The sequence below is a fragment of the Pyxicephalus adspersus genome, chromosome 7 (genome assembly GCF_032062135.1).
Source record: "Pyxicephalus adspersus chromosome 7, UCB_Pads_2.0, whole genome shotgun sequence".
In the NCBI taxonomy this organism is placed as follows: Eukaryota; Metazoa; Chordata; class Amphibia; order Anura; family Pyxicephalidae; genus Pyxicephalus; species Pyxicephalus adspersus.
The window spans coordinates 48,772,289-48,794,748 of NC_092864.1; the positions used below are offsets into that span (position 1 = coordinate 48,772,289).

At 36.9% G+C, this 22,460-nt stretch overlaps 1 protein-coding gene across 1 annotated transcript in view; it reads right to left on the reverse strand.

The window, feature by feature from the left end:
- Window positions 1-22,460, reverse strand: part of CHN1 (chimerin 1) — a 49,580-nt gene that overhangs the window by 4,721 nt on the left and 22,399 nt on the right. The window contains exons 6-11 of the mRNA XM_072418367.1: window positions 11,316-11,393; window positions 6,385-6,469; window positions 2,053-2,226; window positions 1,374-1,451; window positions 799-936; window positions 133-238 (exon numbers count right to left, since the gene is read on the reverse strand). Of these exons, the coding sequence (XP_072274468.1) occupies window positions 133-238; window positions 799-936; window positions 1,374-1,451; window positions 2,053-2,226; window positions 6,385-6,469; window positions 11,316-11,393 (659 nt within the window). The remainder of the gene's footprint in view (window positions 1-132; window positions 239-798; window positions 937-1,373; window positions 1,452-2,052; window positions 2,227-6,384; window positions 6,470-11,315; window positions 11,394-22,460) is intronic.

Sequence of the window (22,460 nt, forward strand, 5' to 3'; positions counted from 1 at the left end):
AGCTTCACTGCCAATGGGCACGGCTTTGTTTCTTACTGCTGAAAAAAGAACTGGAAAGAGCTCAACAAAAGATTTTCCCCAAAGCAGAATTCCAAAACCTCTGCAGAATTCAAAGCTTTCAAAGTGATTTACCTTTTCAGATGGGCCATGAGATATCGCAGTGTTTCACAATGTGCAGGAGGTAGCAGCTTCAAAGCTTCGTGAAGAGCTTCTAACTGTGCGTCGGGGTCTACAGCCTCTGGATGACACAATAAAAGGTTTTAGTAACTTTTTCAGAAGGATTACTACATGAATTCCCTATTGTGTCTCTGAAGGAACTAAAGGCAAATCTTTGTAATGGGAACACAAAGAACAGTAAAAGTTTTAGAAGATTTTCTAACTCCACAAGCCAAAATTCAAGGTTTTTGGGTTTATTCATTTCAAACTGTGACTAGCGTCTTCCAAAAAATAACAGGAAGGGCTCCCCTTTGTAACTGTGCCCCTTCACATGGGGTTCTTGTTGTGACTGGGGCAATTCACATAAGGAATCACAACATTGCCCTTTGCTTTCATTATATAGGGCACTACAGTTTGAAAAACAAAATGTATTTCATTATCCGTAAACAAGCTTGTACTAGAAATTATCTATTGATTGGAGTCTGCAAAAAAGCAGCTCCCTGTTCCAGTAGAAGCTGGAGGCTATAGAAGGGCAGCTTCATTATTGCATAGAATGTAACAGACACAGATTTCAGTTCCCTTAAAAATGGCATTTATTCAGGTAAACATAAGGAGACTGTTAAACACAATATGTATACTTACTTGCAGACTCCAGGAACTTGGGATATGCGTCATACGTAATAAGTGGGATTGGCAAATCCCTGAAGTACAGTTTCAGTGCACCGGTTATAATGTTAATGTCTTCATAGGCATTCACAGATATATCAGCCTTTTCACCATCTAAAACAGAGAAGAACTACAATAAATCAGGCTATGCAAGTAATACAAGCGATAAAATATTAAAAAGTGATTTCTACAGTGAAAGAAGAAGAAAATTCCCAGGCACTTAATAAAATGAGACATTAAAAGCCTTTTCAGCAGGTAGGGAGAAAAAAACATCTCTTAAAAAGGTGCCTTGTTGCTGGTATGCAGCTTCCTGGTATTTCAGATAACTTGCTCCCTTGCCAGGGTATGTGGCTGCTATATCATTACAGGACACAGAAAAGAGGGGAGAACCACAACACCCTTCAGGAAAAAAAGGTATACAGAATTCCAACCTGCTTGTTTTAACCATTAAAAATACCAGTATAAAAGGGCCCAACAATAAACTGCAAAAGTGTAGCATATGATATGAGCATGACATAAAATTATACACACACACACAATTTGAATGCTACCTCGGTCGAAGGCCATTTTGGCATCTTCAATGAGATCGGTGAAACCAGATATCCTATACAGTCCTTCTGAATTTAAGCCTGTCAAAGAAAACCAACAGATATAAACCATGTTTTGCAAAGCAACGCATCTTAACTGAAATTTTGTAATGAAGTGTTCATGCAAAGTATAGTTTTATTGTAACCTTATTCTGATATTCTTCAGTAGCTATGAAATAAGAATGAAAAATCTAAATATGTGTAACAGTCTAAACAAGTCCCAAATCCGGATACCGTGTGATGAACATGCCTTAAAGTGAAAAATAATTTGCCCTCAAAATCACCTTTTATTTACTCCTTACAGTTGGAGGTTTTCAGCAACAGATGAAGTACATTTCATAAAGCAGTGGGAAGGACGGGTGTTAACAAATGCAGACTGACAAGCTACAGGCATGTGAATAGTCATGGATTATAAAACCTTGTATACTTTATTATATGTTCACAGGCTTTGTTAGACAATGGGTGTGTTGTGGATTTGACAAGCTAATTAGGGAGAGTTAAAGTGGTCCCTTAATGAATAAGTCACATTTTAGTCAAAGCACCAAAAGAATCATATACACACAAAAGGAAAAGTATAATGTGGGGGAGTCATTTAAAGAGAATGGGAACCCAGGACCTTATATGAATTCACATTGGATCTTACCTCTAGACTCGATCTCTCTTATACACATGTCCACTACCATCGGCCTCTTCGTGTTGTGTGCTTTCACTAACGTGGTGAGGTCACAGCTGTAAACTTTCTTGACGTGTTTCAAGTCCGGCTTGCAGTCATTAGGAACCATCTTTGAACATTGCTTGTGAACGTTTAAACCACAATCTAGAAAATATTTAAAAAACATACTTTAAAAAAAGTGGGTTATTTGAAAGGTTACACAGTATTCCTGATCACAGCTACTTATAGAAAATGAGTCCTTTGGAAAATAAACATGTTTGAGACGGAGCTAGTTAAGGATACTACAGCCATATGAGATGCAAACCAGGTAATTGGCAGAAAAAATGCTCTAGATTACTGTGAATGAGGTGTCTGTCCTGATTTCAAATCCTCATTCATCACAAATTGGACAGTGCATGTTTCTATCATATATTTCTCAGAAATGGATGACAACTGAAACAATCTATACTCCAATCAGGACAAATGATGTTGATAGACATCAATATTTAAAAGGTGTGTCTTAAAAGCTTTTTTTAAGCTACAGAGTGCTAAATGCACTGTATAATAAAAATTGTTTACATCAGCAGTGCAGAACTTTGCTGACAATGCATGTGTAAATACGTAAGGGTCTGTCTACTTTTTTTTTTTTTTTTTTTTAAATCCATTAAGTGCAATGACTAGTTTTGTGACCAACACATGCAAATTGTGCAAATAGTGTTTCAACCAAAATGCCCAATAAAAAGCAATTATAACTATTCATGCTGAAAGTTTCCAAAAGAAAACGTGCTTTTATACTGAACTCAACAAGGTTAAAAAGTAAGAAATGACAGCTCCTAACATTTAGGTACAACAGTAATTTAGAGACTTCAGTGATTTGGAATGCTGGTCATGAGCCATATTGTCAAGTGGCATGCCCGAGTCAGAAGGAGCCCAGTGCCTTACATAGAAGGCTGTCACAGGGCTGAAAAATGAAAGATGACAACACGTAATCATGAACACTTAACATTTCATACAAGACAAAACTAGATACTCTGTTTGCACACACTACATTTTCCATGACATAAGTGACAAGAAGACCTGCATTACTAAGAGGTGGCAAATTACTGTTTGCAGTTGTGGGAAAACAATCATGTTGCGAAAAGTTTCAATGTCACATTTCAAAAAAGAAAACCAGAGCAAAATGTAACTCATTTCCATCACAACTTCCATTCTCAAAGAAATTAAATATTTTATCATCAGTTGTTATGAGTAAAATGTGCACTTTCTCTACTTTTCATAAATCAATTTAAATCTACCGGGTGATTGTGACACAAAGGAACCAGGACATTGCACTTATGATGCCACATATCACCTTATGACATACATGTTCTTGCTCAGTCAGGTGGTCATAAGAATTGTATCCATAATATAGGAAAAAACCTAACACAGACCAGAGGCTGTTCTGTAATGTGCCGATTTATTATTCACATTCATTATTAAAATAATTCACCACATTAGGGTTAGCAGGATGACATCTCTACATTGGGATGTAGGATAGGAAGAAAGATCCAAAAAGAAGTTTGATCCTATGCCAATCTTCCTAAAACTATAAGGTCAGGTTTGGTCATGGACCTCCTGTCTCTCCTCGAGAACATTTTAGGAATTTCTATGTCTTACTACCTACAGCCAATGCACATTACAAGTCTTCAACCCAAATATGTCCAAAATATTTAAATGAATATACAGTTCATTTAACTCAAATGCAGCACTTATTTGCTGGGGAAGCTCAAAAAACAACCTTGTGTTTGGTAGTGAACCTATAAAAGTAAGGTAAAGCAAGTGTCTGCAGTGATCTAAAATGGTCTGCTTATCTAAAGTGCAAAAAGCAGCAAGATGTAGGTAACCTTAGCACTGAACATGTTTTTGCTCTTCTGAGCTTCTGAACATTGAGAACAGAAAACAAGGGACTAGGATTTAGTTGCTACATTGCTGAATTTTAAATTTAAAGCAAACCTCTAAATATTGCAAAGCAATTAATATGAAGCATGTGATTTGTATCTTGCTCATTGCAGGCTAATATCCCAGTATACAGATGGCCAAATACATTACTATTTAGGTCTTATACTATTTATATGTAAGGTATATGAGATGACCTACAGTGGCACAGACTGTATCAAATGTGAACAAATGTATGTTACATACATGAGTAAACATGGGAATTAATGATTCCAGCTCACCTGACATTACTGCTGAACTGTTAACTGCAGATGGCTCTCCCACTAAAGTCTATTAAATTGGTCAAAAATTTTATGCTGACTGTTCTGCTGGAATAGAATTTAACTATCCAAGCCTTAAGGTTCACAACCATGACAGATTTATGAGCAAGCTTCATTAGTCACAGGTCAATACAGAGTATGTTGTCTTAACTAATGAGTGTGTGGATAACTATAGATATATAGATGTATATACCATGTGGGATACAAATATAAAAACAATGATTTCAATAATGTGTTCGTTTTAAGTCAAACATTTAGAATGGTTCCAGGGTAAAAGTAAATGTAATGTACGGCTAGAACACAAACACAGATGGTACAATGAAATAAAACAGAGTATTGCCATAATCCTTTGATTAGCATCACAAGGAAAAAAGCTCAGTCATTTTCATAGAACCACCTCATTTTAGTTCCACTTCCAACTCCAAACATTATGTTATCCTTATGTCTTTACACTTTTTAGTAATCTTTTTATATTTTTGTTATCAGTTTGGATATCAATTTGTTTTTGGCACACTGGCCTCTTTTCTTAAATTTTCTGTTCTCCTACCGTGTTTCGCTGAAAATTAGACCTACCCCGAAAATAAACATTAGCATGCTAATCATGCCAGGGGAAATGTAAGCCCTTTCTCAAAAATAACCCTATCGGCAGCTTCTTTGTGCAACAGAGCAGCCGTTGCAGCAGACTTTGGAGAGTGCGGTCACGTGGTACCCGGTGGCAGAGGGATACCAAGAAAAGAGGATGGAAGCAGTCGGAGATCAGAGAACGGTATTTTTTTAACCAAATGCTGACCCCACTGACACTATTCATTTTTGGGGAAATATTGTAAATGCTAGGGGGGGCAAATGGTGTTAACCTATGTATCTTCACATAAAGGGGCATGCATTGTATTGTGTGGGGGCACACATAGGGAGAATGCATTCTCCACATAATATATTGCCCCTACATTACGATATGTGTGTTCACAAATGTGGGCATGTTCTGTAGATTTTTGTACATAAATAAATACATGTACAGCTTTTTGTACATGAATATAGATTTTTGTACATGAGAAAAATAAGACATCCCCTGAAAATAATTCCTAATGCGATTTTGGGAGGTAAAATTAATATACAGCCCTGTCTTATTTTCTGGGAAACAAGGTACTTTTGTAAAATCAGACATCATGCACTAATGTATTAATTACTTGCCATTTTAAAAATAAAACCAAAATCTATTTCCATAAGCATAAAGAATGCAATATTTATGTTTTCGAAAAACTAAATTATAAACTCCTAACCATTTTGGCTACAGTTTTGCTTGTAATTCCACTTGAGCCAAGTGATGATATACTGTTAAACTGATTACACAGCATGTATGCACTTCTATTGCTATTTATATCCCTAAATCATCCATTTCTGCTTCACATGGGCAACTCAGACAGCACGTTCTCAAGTCACTCTGATTCATTTTGAATGAATATTGATGTATAAGAACAACTTGGAAAAAATCAATTATTTTATTGTCAATGCAAAAATTTAACAGATAAAAGGATGTATCTAGAGCAATGTTTCTTAATCTTTTTAAGATAGAAGAACCAATAACATTTCCATTCTCTGGGAACTCCTGCTAATATTTACCATATATACACCATATATTTGCATGATGGGCTACCCCTTATATTCGTGGTGATTGGAAATAAGTCTCTAGTCACATTACAGATGTCTACAAAAATTTGGTTATCAATAAGTAACTACTGACAGGTGACATAGCCGCGCTCTTATCCAATCACAAAGTTCATTCTCCATTTCTCAATTTTCTTTTGAGTCCCAAAGCGGACACCGTAAAGCATTTGTAAAGCATATAGATTAATTCAAAACTACTACTTTCTTTTAAGCAGCATAGCTGTCGTGCATCTCTACCTGTGCTTGTTTAATGAGCCCCTTAGAAATCATATCAAACAAAACTTAGGGGGTATTGGAAGTGTCCTGGTGGAGAAATAAGCCAATATAACCTTTGAATAAAGATTACATGATTAAAACAAAATCACAAACAATTAAAAGGAATTAAAACAGTGTAAGTAACACATACCTGCACATTTCACTCCCTGAGCAATTAAACCCCACATAAAGTTGGCACAGTATTCACACCAGTGGGGACCTCTGAAGGTGTGCACCTGGAATAGACAAGAAAGACCAATACGCAAAATAATCACTTGTTGTCCTTTATGTTTGAATACATTAATAATGCATGCATTTAGTTTTTTTCTGCAGTTGCTCTACTTATTTTTCCCAGTTTTACATTTTACAATGTTTGGTGGCAGTAAATTCATAGACACTAAAAGGGTGATGGTCAGTCTAAAATGTTACAAATTTGCAACCCCAACAACCTAATGTAATGTGCTGCTGTTCTTGTACTGTCCAATTGTAAGCTGGGGCAAATACTAAACTGGCCTGTATGGTAATCTACAGAGAGGTCTTAGAGTAAAGTATACGACTGAATGGTCAGAGGGGTTGTACCTGGATCACAAGGCTGGTTAAACAAAAAACTTGTTGGAAGTAAAACAGTTAATATTTTGTATATGAACTGCATATTTAGTCAGATTTTTGGAGTTCAGACTGAAACAGATTTGTATACAACAGACTAAATTGAAAGGTTTAATGAGTCAGAATATTATATGATGCTTAGCTCTGTTAAATTTACCAAGAGCCTACACAGCGCTCTTCAATTTCAGTCTGACAAACCTACATTACTAAAACAGGGGACAGCAAACTTTGTTGGCTACTAGGCCATTTTAGGAGGTCAAGAAGGCACACTAGGCTGGACTTTCTCTAGTCCCCTGCTGATGGCTCCGCCCTCCACCAGGGACGCCCCTGAAAGGAAATCCCTCTCCTCAGCAATGCATACGGAGGAGAGGGAACGCCCCCTGAAAGCAAATCCCTCTCCTCCGCAATGTATACGGAGGAGAGGGAACGCCCCCTGAAAGGAAATCCCTCTCCTCCGCAATGTATACTGAGGAAAGGGAACACCCCTGAAAGGAAATGTCCCCTAATCCCTGCATGCGGGTCTAAGAACGGCGGGTTACCAACCCCTGCCGGCCGGGATTAGGCCGGATCGACCAGGGGGGCGTTAGGCCGGAACAAACTACTGGCTGAGCCGTATATGGCCTAAAGGCCGGAGTTTGCTGACCCCTGGTCTAAAACATGCATGAGACACATCTACTCACAAAAACAATGAAGTGTTTCTGAAGAGAAGACTGAACGGTTCGTACCACAGCAATTCTTCACTAGACTCACTTTATATGTATGAGGACATAATGGAAATCAATGCATTACTCAAAAACATAGGGCAGCATAAACAGGTATTATATAGAAGATTTTTACTGCAGATAGTGTGTCAACAATCAGCATATTTTCAATCTTCCTACTGGAAAAGTAGTGCATTTATATTCATTGCTATGAGCAAGTCTCTGGCTGTCAGAACCATAAAAAATACAAAGAACCCCAGCCTGTGACAGGACAGGACAAAAAAATAATAAAAAATACAACAGGTAGAAGAAGGTGTAAGGAGAAGAAAAAGAAAAACAGTCGGACCAAGAACAAATAGATCGATCTATCATCTAGAAAGTGATTTCATTTCATATTTAAAAATGAAAACCTTTTTTTTCTGCTGGCTCAGAAACTTGGATGGATGGATGGACATGCATACACAGTCCAGTTTTCTTATAATGAGTCTGATTTATTAAAGCTCTCTAAGGCTGGAGAGGATACACTTTCATCAGTGAAGCTGGGTGATCCAGCAAACCTAAAATGGATTTCTTCAGTCATTTGATATTTGTTAGCAAATGTTGGACCAGATCCATTCCAGGTTTGCTGGATCACCCAGCATCACTTATGAAAGTGTATCCTCTCCAGCCTTAGGGAGCTTTAATAAATCAGGCTCAATGCCTCCTGGACTGGTTTCTCTTCTAAACAATTACACGCAAGTTATACAAGCCCTGTTGTTTAGGTGGGGAAAGAGGGGATCAAGTGCAGAAAGTCCCGGGTCATTTTGCTACATAACTTGGTGCCAATAGACAATATCCTATAAAAGCAAGATTTTTGATTTGATTAGATTTGAGGTCATAAAAGGAGGTTTTACAATTAAAAAATTATATAACTTCCACCTTATTTTTTACCCTTAGCTGATTGGTGGCATCTAAAATGTTGTTCATATTTATTTCTCCTTGGTTTAGACCTGCTCAGATTTTTTGTTCTGCCCCGTGTGCCCAAACTGTTTGACATACGAACCTTAATTTTTTTATAACAGAAAAAGTGGAGTTAGAACTACAGTGGATTCATTTCATACTGCCAATTTAGATGCAAACAGTGTCTGGCAACATTCTTATTTACATATGAATCATACAATTCTATAAAGAAATGATAATAATGTCCTAATGTTTTTTTTTTATAATAGCTGTGCCAACACGTATTAGGCTCCATTGGGACCTTCATATTCCACACACTTGCAGCTGTCTCTTTTGGCATCTGACATTATGATTTTATTAAAGAGGTAGACATATGATGAACAGGAGTCAGTATGGAGATGTGCATCATACATCTAGAGTAAGTGCGGGCAGATTTGGATTTGAAGTCATTCTCTGTAATCGTGAAAAAGCGTCACTTAAATAACTCTGAAGAGAAGATCTGTCAGCGTGAGTGAGTTGAATAGACACTTGTTAGCTAGCGAGGCCACTTCACTAATCCCACAGTAAAGCCAGACAAGAGCATTAGACCATCTGGCTGATCTGCATAGGGAAGCATATGCTTATTTAGAATGCCTACCCCATGGTAAAACAGCCAAAAACTGCCTGGAATCATCATTCATTTCTTTGAGCGGTCAGTGGAAAAGATACATTTTCTTGAGGTTTGTAGAGCAGAACAAAAGCATTATTGATTAAAACCTAAACCTTTAAGGTAAAGAATAAATGTTCCATGAAGGTCTCTTGTGGATCAATATGGTGTTTGACTAACACTTTCATTTAGTGTGCTGACTCTTCCAAAGACTGATGTTGGGGTAAGGAATATTGGAAGAATATCAGTGACCTTTGTTTTAGGGTAGGTTGACCTTTCATTCAAACTAGTATAAAAAGCAAACAGATAAAATTGTTAATTATGACGGTGTGTTTTCTATTGCATAATGCAGACACTATATAGGGTCAGCTAAAAGTTTCTAAACTGCGTTTTTTGGTGAAACATAGCAATTTTTGGATGCCTAAAAAAAAACATGGCTCTGAACCAATTGATGAGTTAGGCAAATAAATGTTGGGATTAGAATTCAAGTGCTCATTCAAGAATTATAGGAGAGGTTATTCTGGGGTATGTAGGTAAACTTGAGGGTTCAAGTGATGGAAATGTTAGTGAGTCTGCCCAAGGGTTACAATAATAGTTAGTGCAAATATTTTCTTTTCCCATTTTGGATTGATATCTTAGCAAGTGTTCCCAAACAGCGGTCATGAAAACAAGGCCCCCCATTGGAACCTCTGCCCTTTATTTATGGTGACTGCTCCAAGTTTTAGATTTATTGTCAGAATTGACAGTAGTCATCAAGACAAATCTCCCTGATGTTGTAATTTAATCAACAATAAAGCCTGTAAAGTTCTCTAACCCTTTCACAACAAAGCTTTATCTTTAAAGTTAAGGAAAGGGTCAGGGCATGTAGAAAGTATACCAACATATTTTTTTATTTTTATTTGCTAAAAAGCCCTTGGGAACTACCAATGCTTGTGTATTGGCACCAAATGCTACGAATAATTTGGTTAGTTGGGTATATCCACAGCTTCCTATGGTGTATAACAAATGAAACATATAAAGGCCTTCTAGTACCACCCTCATTGGGGAATGAGCCTTAAAACTCGACATTTTACAGCCAGAGCTTGAGAAGGAGGTGAAAAAGGGGCGAAAAGGCATCTATCAACTGACCTTCAAAATCATATGATTAAATAGAAAAACACACATAGTACATCAAAATTATTTAAATTAAAGCATAGCCCCCCTCCCCTGCACTTCAAGTACAAAAGTATTTTATGGTTAGGCTTTATTCAAATACGAATAAAGCAGCCAGTGTGTACACATTAGAAAACTGGGTTTTGCCATTGGGAAAAAGTGGACACAAAATAGTGTCCATTTTAGTAATAATTTCTGCTCTGTTATGGAAAATCCAATTTTAAGTTGTCTGGATACTTTCTCCACATAGTTCAGATTTTGCACAGTATGTTTTGAACAAAAACTTTCTAAATGTATTTAGTCATACAGTTAAATATGATTTTTGTAAGACACGTGGAACTCTTCTTGAAGCACCCTAAACAAACATCTGTGTAATAGGCCCATTACAAACAAATGAGGGTGCCAAGTGCCAGTTTGCCATGCTATCCAGTGACCGGGGGAACATGCTGGCACTTACAACTCCTCCAAAGGTCAAAGACTTTCAGGTCCCCTTGCCCAATTTGAAAGGATGACAGAAACTCCTTCTAACCTTTGTGATAACTTCTAACCTTTGTGATTACAGCACAAGCACATCCAACCACCCACAGTTGTTGAAGGGCATTTTAAATGAATAACATTTTACAGTTCATACCTGGTCTTCTTAATAAAAGACATTACAAAGCTGGAAATACACAGCCAAATGTATCCAAATATGCTAAATATTTGACCGTTGTTGCCGCGATTGCTGACCCTGAACTCCCAGCCACAATGCTGCAAATTAGGTTTGATATTATGCTAAACAGATTTCAACATATTGTAGCAAAAATTTTAGTAGGAGTTCTATAAAACAGAGAATTAGACATTCCTTCATGGGAATCTTTCAGGTCCATGCGGTTCAATGTGTAAAGATAAAACTAGAAATGATGTAAGCAAATATACAATATAATACAACCTTATAAAAACCAGAAAATGATAATGTATCATGGAACACAAACTCATTTTTTTTTTACAAACAGTATTAAACAAAGAAACTTAGCACAGCATGTAACAAAGTCTTACCTTAAAATTGTGGACTTTTTCGTACTTGGGAACCTGTTCATTCTCTTTTAGCGTTGCTCTTCTTACAAGTGACGTTAACTGTGAATAAGCAAAGAGTTTCAGTGGTTGCCAAAGGTTTGCAGAAGTCTTTTGAGAGTTAAGTTTCATTCCCAGAGCTGTGGCCAACAGATCCGGCTGCTGGCTTTCGTGCTTTCTGGGACATGATGCAGGTTTGACATATTTTATCTGCGATTCTCTCGATGGCATTTTTTAAATAAAATATTAAAACCGTTTGTTTCAAAAAAATCAAACAAAAAAAATATGGTAAAAGTACCACACACCAGTGTAATGACAAAACTTAAAAGAAAAAAATCACAATGCAGAAACAAACATTCTGGGTATTAGCACAGCCTGGCTCAGATCAGTGATGGCTATTAGGATGTCTATTATTAACCAGTTGATAATGATGAATGGCGTACTTGTAGTGTCCATTTGGAAGCAGAAACTGCCTTGCTTCCATTTAAAAATTTCTGTAAAAAGATATACAGTCCAGCGTCCAGATGGTTTAAAAGGCCAGCCAGGCAGTGAGAAGTGTTGATCAGAAGGATGTGCTAAGTCTGGAGATATCAGCTTAATAAATGAAGAGGTGGGGAGGGAGGACGCAGTGGGATTTGCAGGCACGCTGTTTTAGACTGGTCACAATAAGAGGATATCTAACCAATGGAACAGAGCAGCAGGCTTTATGTATTCAACAACACAGTCTCCCTCCCCCGTTTCCCCCTACGCACGACTTTCTTGATTACTTAACTAGAACACGACTGCATCACTTTCAGAATGTGGAAAAAAATATGGACGGCAGGAAGTGCCAGACTGAAAGGAGTTAAATTAGAGAAAATAGACATGCACTACATGTCAAACAGAAGATAAAGAACCCTGAATGACTAATACTTTCTTGTAATGTGCCTTCAATGGAAACACTGTTCGCTTACAATCCACTTTGTTCATATCCACCCTGGAAAATCCCAGAAAATGATTTAACTTTGGCAAAAAACAGACCAGAAGATAACCTATGGCTTTTGTCGTTCTAAAAATACTACACATTGGTGGTAAAAGCCCTATAAATATATAATGGTGATGTTAAAGGGCAATACTGAATAATGTTGTGCAAACAAATTATGAGATGAAACATATAATAGATCATTTTTTAAAGATTAACATTTTTAGGTGAACCTTTTTTGTTTCCTATAAAGGATTGGGCAACAATAAAATTTTTGTTGTGATATTAAAGGTTTAGTTTAATCAAATTTGACCTTTTTGTGAAATTAGCAATGGGATGAATCTTTCTTGCTCATCATTATCTCTGCTGGAAAGTCCAGTTATAAGATTCTTGCACCCGAGCACACAGGATTTTCATTTATCTGAACCATTAGGAGGGTGTTTCTGCCTCCCTGAAGAGTGAAAAGAATAGGAATATTTTCTAAACTTAAAAATATTTTCGAAAATAAAACTTTCTCCAGAGGAAACGCATTTACTTGACCATCCTCACATCATTCTACTAACAGTCAGGGGTGTATGCAAAAAAGGAACATGCCCTGTCCTTAAATGCCATCTGGTTGGGTATTCATTACTTCTGTCCTGTGCAATTGTACCTATGGTCTTTTATCCCTATGGAGAACGTAGCAATTATTTACTTTTTAACCAACAAGGATGGTAAACTTGACAACAAACAAAACATAAATACTTTAGCCCTGTCAAACATCTCCCTATCACGTTCCCTGTTCAGGGACCACACTTATATATAAGAACAATATGGGATAGTTCTAATCAGAAAGTAATTTGTGGCTACAGTGCCCAATTGCTCTAATTGATCTAAAACACCCATATTATAGTAAAATTTACTGTGTTTAGTGTTTATTAATCTGTAGAATTTCCTGAATTAATAAACTTTAAAAAAATAGATACTCAAAAATAAAATAACTTTTTTTGACTACAAAATGCCATTAGAAAAAGAATCTGTTTATATTTGTGTGACACCTAGTGCCATGTCCTAGAACTGCATTTGTTCCTGGATAGACAGATCAGAGTTGTCAAAAACAAATCTGTTTTTTTCCACTTTATTTGAGGACATAGCTCCATCTATCGCTGGTCAACAATAAGGACAACACACTATGGATGTATTTATTCACATTCATGTGCCCTGAGGTTATATTCTGTTTCCCTGTATTTTCAGTAACAATTGGGTATATCAGTTTATATTTGAGTATATATGGTAATGGTTTAATTGGTTAGAGCTTGTCAGGAGGGGAAGAAATAATCAGTTTTCCAGGTTCCAGGGTATATTACATTTTTGTTTTACTTTGACTTGTTTCTTACAGTGAGCATTAGAAGGCATAAAGTCTGCCTGGGAACACCAGCCTGCCCAGAGTGACTACTTTTTAAGGAGTTTTATTATTTGCCTACCTTCTCTGAAGAGTCGGCCCACTTTTTGCACTAGGGCTAAGGATTCCAGAGGTGAACACAGCAGGGTGCTGTAATGTTTTCCGGAAACAATGAACAGCTAACTGCCAGAACATTGCACCAGCCATAACCTGTCTACATTGCATCATGGCTCAGAGGTTAGCACTCTAGCCTATGAAGTGCTGGGTCCCAGGTTTGAATCTCAGCCAGGACACTATCTGCACGGAGTTTGCAGGTTCTCCCAGTGTTTGCATGGCTTTCCTCCGGGTACTCCGGTTTCCTCCCACATCCCAAAAACATGCAGTTAGGTGAAAATTGACCTTCGACTGTATTAAAGACAAATGACTATGGTAGGGACATTAGATTGTGAGCGACTTTGAGGGACAGTTAGTGAGATTATTATAGACTATATACCGCGCTGCGTAATATAATCGCGCAATATAAATACTGTGTAATAATGATACAGACTCAGTTATGAGGTCACTTAGTTTATTATATTGTAGTGCATTATAAGTGGATGTTAGATTGTTTTTTAGGGGTTTTTCCACCTGGTGGTTCTCCCAAAGACGCATTTCCTGTTCAAGTATGACAATACTCAACCTACAAATTCAGGATAAAACAAACTAAACTGGATAGTTGAAACCTTTTAAAGATCTCTTGCCTATGTTTGCAGGTTCCCTCTGAATGTAGAAATTTTCACTTTAAAATGTTCAATGCATAGCTGGCCAGCTTACAAAACTTCAGATGAACACCAGTCTAAATAAAAAAGAATCTCTAGGGTTTTGCTTTGTAGAAACAAGGTTTGTTTTCATTCCATGGACACATTTAGTCATATTTCCTAACCTGCTCTATATCCATGCTAATCATCTTTAGGAAATGATTGAGAGATCACAAACAGACAAAAATAGAAATTTCTTTCTTCTGACCGCAGTGTCTTCTTATAAGCCGACTGTAGGTCTGGTACAAATCTCTAAAAACATATTACAAATATTTTTTTTTGCTGTGCAGGATAGTTCTAAAACAATGGTAAGTGTATATTAATGTGTCTTGAAACAGTAAGTATGAATAAACAGATTGCTGAAGTCTGTACTTTACCAGACACAGTAAGTCTCAGGCTTCATAGCAAAACATGACATTCTATGGGAACCTGTATGCAGACACTGCCTACAAGTGAATGATTATCCACCATACTCAATGCTTTGTTTTATGGTTTAATAATTACTTGTACATGAAGTCCTGGGTATGTTTATTGAAACCATCCAAAGCAGTTTTTCTCAAACCAGGTTTTCTCCAGAGGTTGTTAGGGGTTCTTTTTGCCATTCAGGTCAGTTTAAGTGACACCATGATCTTTTAGGCTGTAAGAGTGACATTTTTTTCCATTGGCCAGCAATTTCAATAGCATTCTTCTCACTGACCACAACGCTAATGTACTGTGAGCTGTGGGTATAGTAATTATAGCATGGGTTCCCATAAAGACCTTACATTTATTTCAAGGTTCCCCACATGTGTAGGAGGTTGAGAAAGGCTGCTCTTCAGTACATACAGTAGAAGACTGGAAATAACATGAACCAATAATCCTGCAAAATATTTTTAAAATGTGTTCTGGTTGTGCCACCAAGCAGGAAACACATGATAAAGGTGTAAAATTATTTATATGTATGGGGGTCTGTGTCAATGGGTGGAGTTCACTTTGAAAATGATGTGCATCTCAGTACAAGTCGATTGAAGAGCAAAAAGCACCAGTCAGCGAATTCTGAATGACTTTAGATTTATCTTCCACTGATGTCACTGACACAAGCCTTAAAGTAGAACTAAGCTAGTGCAAATCATCTATACACGTTCCATCACGGGCTGCCATCTTCCCCCTACAGATTATCTTCACGTATGCACTGCTCAGCTTTGACTCCAGAAACCTGGAGTGATCAGGCAGGTTATTGGCACAGATATGTTATTGTTAGAGAAGGGACATGGCCTGTCCTTTATGACCATGGAAACGTATAAGTGAAACTTTAGCTGCACTTTAAGAGATCCTGCTGCCTTAAAAACATGGGAAAAAAAAGTAAACAATATGTTGCACTGGCTGCTGCCTCACTGGCATGTCCTTGCAACTCTGAAATAGCAACGTTTCCTTTTTTGGTCTCAACATAAATATTTAGTTCCCCTCTCAATGACTTTGAATTTAATGATGTCTTTGGCAACATATCTGACACAACCAGGATTTCCCAGCTTTTTGCTTCAGGCTTTAAAGCCCCAGTAGCTAAAATTATTTTAATGTGACCAGATAGACTCATGTTGTATATTACCATGGAGACTTTATCCAGACTACATTAACCTAAAATGCTCTTTTTTTTTTAATATTGCAATATAGGACACATGGCCTCTGTAAAATGCTCATTATAAAAGGAAAAACATTTTTTTTTTACTATAGGGCTGACAATTTATGCTGCGTTTCACATAACACCATTTGAAATATTCTGTGCTACCAAAAAGGCTAACAGTCTAATGTCCCAAGCACAGACACACTTGGGTCAGTTTACAAAGTATTTCCCATGCAGGGTTCCTTCAGAGGTTGCTGGCGGTTCCTTGTGCAATGCGCAGGTCAGTTACCACTGACACCAATGATCTTTCTTGGCTATCTGGAAGGGTGACATTCTTCCCACTGGCCACCACATTACTGTACAGTGAGCTATAATATAGGGAACCCCTACTATATATACTAAGACATGAAAGTCACTTAAAGACTTCCCCCATATTACAAATAAATTACTATTTATTATATAAATACATCTAAATTAAATATTTACTGATAAAGGCTCCTGTGTGATTAAGGGGCAAAAGGAAATTGGATTTGAGGCAGATATAAAATGTACAAATTATTGTAGCTTTGTAGTGATTAATATACCGAGCAAACCAGAACACATACACCTGTTAGGGCTTGTGCGTACAGTTTTCCAGCAGTTGAGAATGCGATATCAGGTAATGAAATAAAAATGCCACTGGATTAATACAATGGAAGTCTTTCCTGGCATTACGCAGGCATTGTGGTTAAATCAATTCAAACAGCTTCCATAGTCTTCAAGGGAGACCATTTTCCAAATTCTTACTAAGTGGTTTCTTGTAACCCTTCAATTTTTGTACAATGGAAAAAAGAGTCCCTTCTCACAAGTTTCATAAATGAAAGCTGGGAAAAAGGGAGTGAACAATTGAGTGATTGGGGGTAATTTATTAAAGGTCTCCAAGGCTGGAGAGGATAGACTTTCATCAGTGAAGCTGGGTGATCCACAAAACCTGGATAGACTATGCTGAGTAAATCTCAGAACTGATAGCGAGATATACAAAACTTTTGGCGGGTAAAAACAACTTTTATCAAAGTAATGTATAAGAACAGCTTTCCCACATAAAGAGAGAACTAATGAACAGCCCTTCCCTACAATAGAATATAACATTGATAGCCATAGGCTATACCATAATGTAGCTAAACATTTTTATAGCTTTACAGATCAGAAAGGAGCTGGGAAAGGATTTTTTTATAGAAGTAGAAAGGATTATTTACAGACAGGCAGTTATTACAACTGCTTGGAAAGTGATTTTTTAATCTAATGTTTTTTTTTTTCTTTAAACAGGAAACAGTGCTGGAATTTATCAAACATTCACTTGGTTGCAAGATCTCTGTTAACTGCTGTAATTGACTTGAATTACTAGAAGTGTGAAACACAAAGGATTTAGCCTTGAAGAAACCCAGACACTGAATTTATGTGTGCAATAACATTTCCCAATAGATTTTTACAGAGCTGACTACATCAATATCCAAGTAAAATACTGCTGACACTCTTTGCTCAATTATGGAGCTAGTTTGACCAGATGATATTGCATATGATATACTTAGAGTACATTTACAGTCTAACAGTAGTATTTTGTTTACTTAAGCACTGACTGCATCAGAAATTGATGATATTCAAAATTCTTTTTACCTTTATTTTATTTATCCTATGTAGTAGATTACATACACCAATTCCAGACATGGCTGCACATCTTTGTACAAACAGAACCAAAAATAGTGGAATATGACTGCACAAAGTGGCAGCAGAGATGCTTTTAGTTTTGTCGCATGTGTCATGGTGACAACACAAGAGTACAACTGGAAGACCATAGTCATCCCATAACAAAATGCCTGCATAGGCACCTTACTGGTACAATCACTGGGTATTGTTTATAATAACATTGCAATGAAAATCTCAAAACGATAAAATATTTTAATATTTTTTTTCCAGATCTGTGCAGTAATCCAGCATTAAATATTTCCTTTGTGTAGGAGATTCTGGTCATAAAGAACTGAAACTGTTGCTCACTCCTTGTGCAGGGTGACTGCTCTTGTATCCGAAACCCCACTTGTAGTTTCTTGCATGCTGCCTGTAGGGGGCGAGCTAGCTGGATCAACTTTTACAAGGTACCCACTGTGTGTCAAGGCACACAAAATGGATTTATATCATTGGTGACCATTCCCGAATATAATAAATATCTGCTCAGTGTGCAGTTTGAAGGCACATGAGTAACTAATTATAGAAAATAGATTTTTAAAATTAGAAGAGACTGAACAATATATAGAAACCAGATTTACATCCTTGAAATGTAGGCAGCTCTCCAGCACTTGACAGCCTCACTAACTACATAAGTGGAGCTGTGGTTACCTGTAATTGCTAGAACATGATTATATATTAAAAAAAAACAAAAATGATTCATATTAAATTAGTAAAGATCACAGCAGCAATTTGGCATGTTTGTCTAGATCACACTGAATTAGCAAAAGTGGTTTATATCTGATATGTAACAGCTAAACCAATGACCTGAGAAATGCCAGTGTAATGGAACAAAAGTTAAAAATAAAAATACACATCTTTTTTTATAATCAGGAGTAAAAATAAAATATCTTGCTCTGAATGAGCTAACTGCAATGCAGCGCATAGGTTTTCCCATCAGTGAGGCCATTCATCTTTGTGATGGACCCTTCCTGTTCAGCAGGCAGTAACAAGTGATTTCCCAGCAGGTTTCCTCCCTTGGAATGCCTTGTTTTCTTATTATAACATTGATCAATAAAAGTATGATAAATATAATTGCTAGTAATTTCCAATATGATTACTAGAGAACTATACAGAACATATGGGTATTAACAGAAAGAATTTTTGAACGTGTCTATTAGCTCCACCAGCATGCACACATTTACAGCTCAGGCTACATGGCAGCAGAGAACATGCAAACACAAACATGTGTGGACATACATTCAGAAAGGAGAGCAGCTATAGTAGTAAAAGAAATCACATTTAGATGAGATGAGAGAATATATTATTTCAATGCCATAGAGTACCCAAAAAGCACCTGTGCAAGTTTCAACTTTCCGAAAGTCAACACATAGGATCCCTGCCTCGCATGTACCAAAGGGACGAAGCAGTGCATTGTGGGATGCAAACAGGGATCTGCCTTTAATACCACAGTTGGAAGGAATTTAAATTAACATATAAAACCAGAACCTAAACCTGTCTTAAAATGTGAAATAAGACAACTAGAGATTTAAAATAGCTGCACTTCCACAATAAAAGTACAGGTCCCTGTCCCCGTTACCTAAATATAAATGGCATTCCATACATGGGATGCCAATGTGTAGATGTTATTGCCTGATGCATCTCTGTTGTCTATGTAAGCCGGGTATAGTTCTGAGCTGGGACACGCACAGTAGCGTGTTGATAAAGTGTTTACACTTGAGTGAGGGACGGGAACCAAGAACAGAGTGGGCCACAGAACTTTCTTTGGCTCAAGGTCAAATAGATCTAGGATAAGTACTGGTGGGGAGCAAAGGATAACTGTACTTTACTGCAATAATATAGTTATCCTTGTAAGACAAACAAGACCCAATACATTTCTAATAGAAAAAGTGTATAAGATCGATCTTGCAGAACTTTTCCTTACTAGAAAGAAACAAAAATCTTTATCTTCATTATTCATAGTTTGAAAATAATTCAGCACAAAACTTCAGTCTACAATTATTTTTGCGTTATAACAGAAAAGGCTTAAAAAGAGGTCCAGTCCTGCAAACCGGGAATGCAATCAGACACATACAAAATAGTGTTTATGTATATTTGATTAATGAGAGATTGCTATCCAAAGTTCAAAACATCAGATTCCCTATGTCCCTTGGTCTCAAAAATATTACTTCAATGTTGAATGGACCATAAATAGCTTTAACATTAAAAGATAAGAAATACAGCTATACATTAGATGTAAAGAAATAAAGAAACAGGGAAAAAAAACAGCCCATCAGGTTACAATTTAAACAACTATCACAGCCTTTCATTTCCTCAACCTTTACTTTTTTTTTTTTTTTATTTCTTAGCAGAATTAAAAATAAAAGATCATCATTATGAGTAATAGTAAGTACATGTACTGTTTAATTTACAATTGAGTGATTAACAACAAAAGGAACATTTAAGTTCAGAATTGAAATCAAACACAAAGTGCCTGCTAAAGCAAATTATAATCGCCTAATAGGCTGCACAATGCATAGAATGTTATCTGCACAAAGATGAATGTAGATTTAGTTTTACTTGCTCAAGCTACGTGATTATTTTCAAGAACTTCTCAGTACGGTACGGTAATACGACCGGTAACAAAGTGCTTCTATATCCAAGGCAATTTAGCGTATTAGGAGCTGGGTTTGCCAGTGGTAAATATCACATTACTTTAATTCCTGACAGGTAAAATACAAGTTGTACTGATGAAAAATGAGTCACAATCTAATATGGTTCTAATCAGTCTTGCAGAACGCACCCAGAAATAAATATATGAATTCCTAAGTTGGGAGACTAATATTTAAAAAAGTTTAGATTTAATATTTTTGCAATTCAATATAGAATGGAAGGGCACCATGAAGGCAGCAGAGGTGACTGTATGGGGCTCATAAAAAAAGCTGCTGAATGTCAAGCCTTTAATTGCTATTTGTAACAAATAGTCTAGCAGGGTTGAACTATCCAATGAAGTGAATGTTCATCAGGGGGGTAGCTGAGGAAGACAGGACATACTAAAAGAGAAGGAGGTTCTCTATTTGTTAAGGTAAAAGCCAATTAAATCTGAGATACTAAACCTATATTTATGGTGGCTCCCATAGTGAGGTCTAACCACCTCACTGTACATTGGTGTAATAGAATGTGGAGGTGAGGAGGAAGTAAAAGTAATATGGAGAGCTCCATAGTGGAGCTCTTCCTCTGAAAGCACTAAACGGTTGTCAAGATGATATAAATCACCAAGCCAAACAAGCGTGAAAATTAAGCATTCTGAGTGGATTTAGCTGGCATCAATTGAATTGCCAGCTCCCAGCAGATCAATGAACGGCCGAATGGGAATGACTATTGTGCAAGAATTGGGAGAAACCAGCGGCGTGACACTTGCTCATTCTCCTCCCCTACACTTCCCCATTGAGCAGTACGATGTGTGTACATCACTGGTTTACAAAATGGTCACTGTATACAATCACAAAAGATCGTTTCTAGCAACAATTATTCTATATGTCTACATAGCCTTACTGTCCTCTTCACTCCTTCAATTCTTTACTATTGACTTTTTCACTCTCCGAGGCAGGAGAAGATAGACTATCCTGGGTGGGCCTGAGTTATCCAACAAACCTGGTATGGATTTCTTACAATTCATTTGCTATTTGTTGTAAAAAGTTTTCAATCCTGAGCCAGATACATTCCAGGTTTGATGATGGATCACTCAGGTTATCCCAGGACAGTTATTTTCTCCAGTTTTGGATAGTTTTAATATTCCCATATTCCTTTTTCGTACATGGTTCCAAGACCTTTCTATTACCTCCCATCCCCATTTAGGATTGGCTTGCTCCTGTTGTCATAGTTTGTACATGTTATGTATGCAGATTGTATATATGAAAATATGAAATATGTAAATATAACATATGAAAAGCACTCCCAGATCAGGAAGATTTCTAAACATTAAGGAACAATTCTAGTAATGGTAAATTACAAACAATCTGTAGAAAGTGAAAGGTTTAGAGCATCCTTTGGAGAATCCAAAAAAAGGAGATCTAGTTTTTGAGGAGATCTCCTTTCTAGTAGATTTCCCTTAAAATGTATATAAACTATAGTGGCCTTTTTATACCTTTTGATCTAATAAATATACAATTGGAAACCTTTTGTTTTATCTGTTTGGTAAATGCAAAGTAACCTGTTAATTTAGACTATGGGACTACAAAAAAGCTGTATGCCATCAGCCCAAAACTAAGCTTAGGAGTCAGGTGGATTTCTAGCAGTACAAGAGGTATATTTCCATTTGCATGGCAGCAATACTGTGTATACAATCCCAATAATTCTGTGAATACAATTCCCAATAATTCTAGAACCATCGTCACCTAATTCTATCTCTTCTCTGCCCTTCTCAGAACATATGACTTAATTATATGAATCCCCTGCAATATGATTTATAGCTTTGGTGCAAAGGCAAACTGGGCCTGGTGCCATACTTGACTTCATGAAAACAGAATAAAGATCGATCCTCCCACTCTGCTGTCTGTATGAATGGGCATGGCAATGCCACCTCAGCATCTCGAATACAAAAGGATATGAAATACCGTATTTTTCGGACCATTAGACGCTCCGGACTATAAGACGCACCAGGTTTTCCGCACGGGAAAACAAGAAAAAAAAA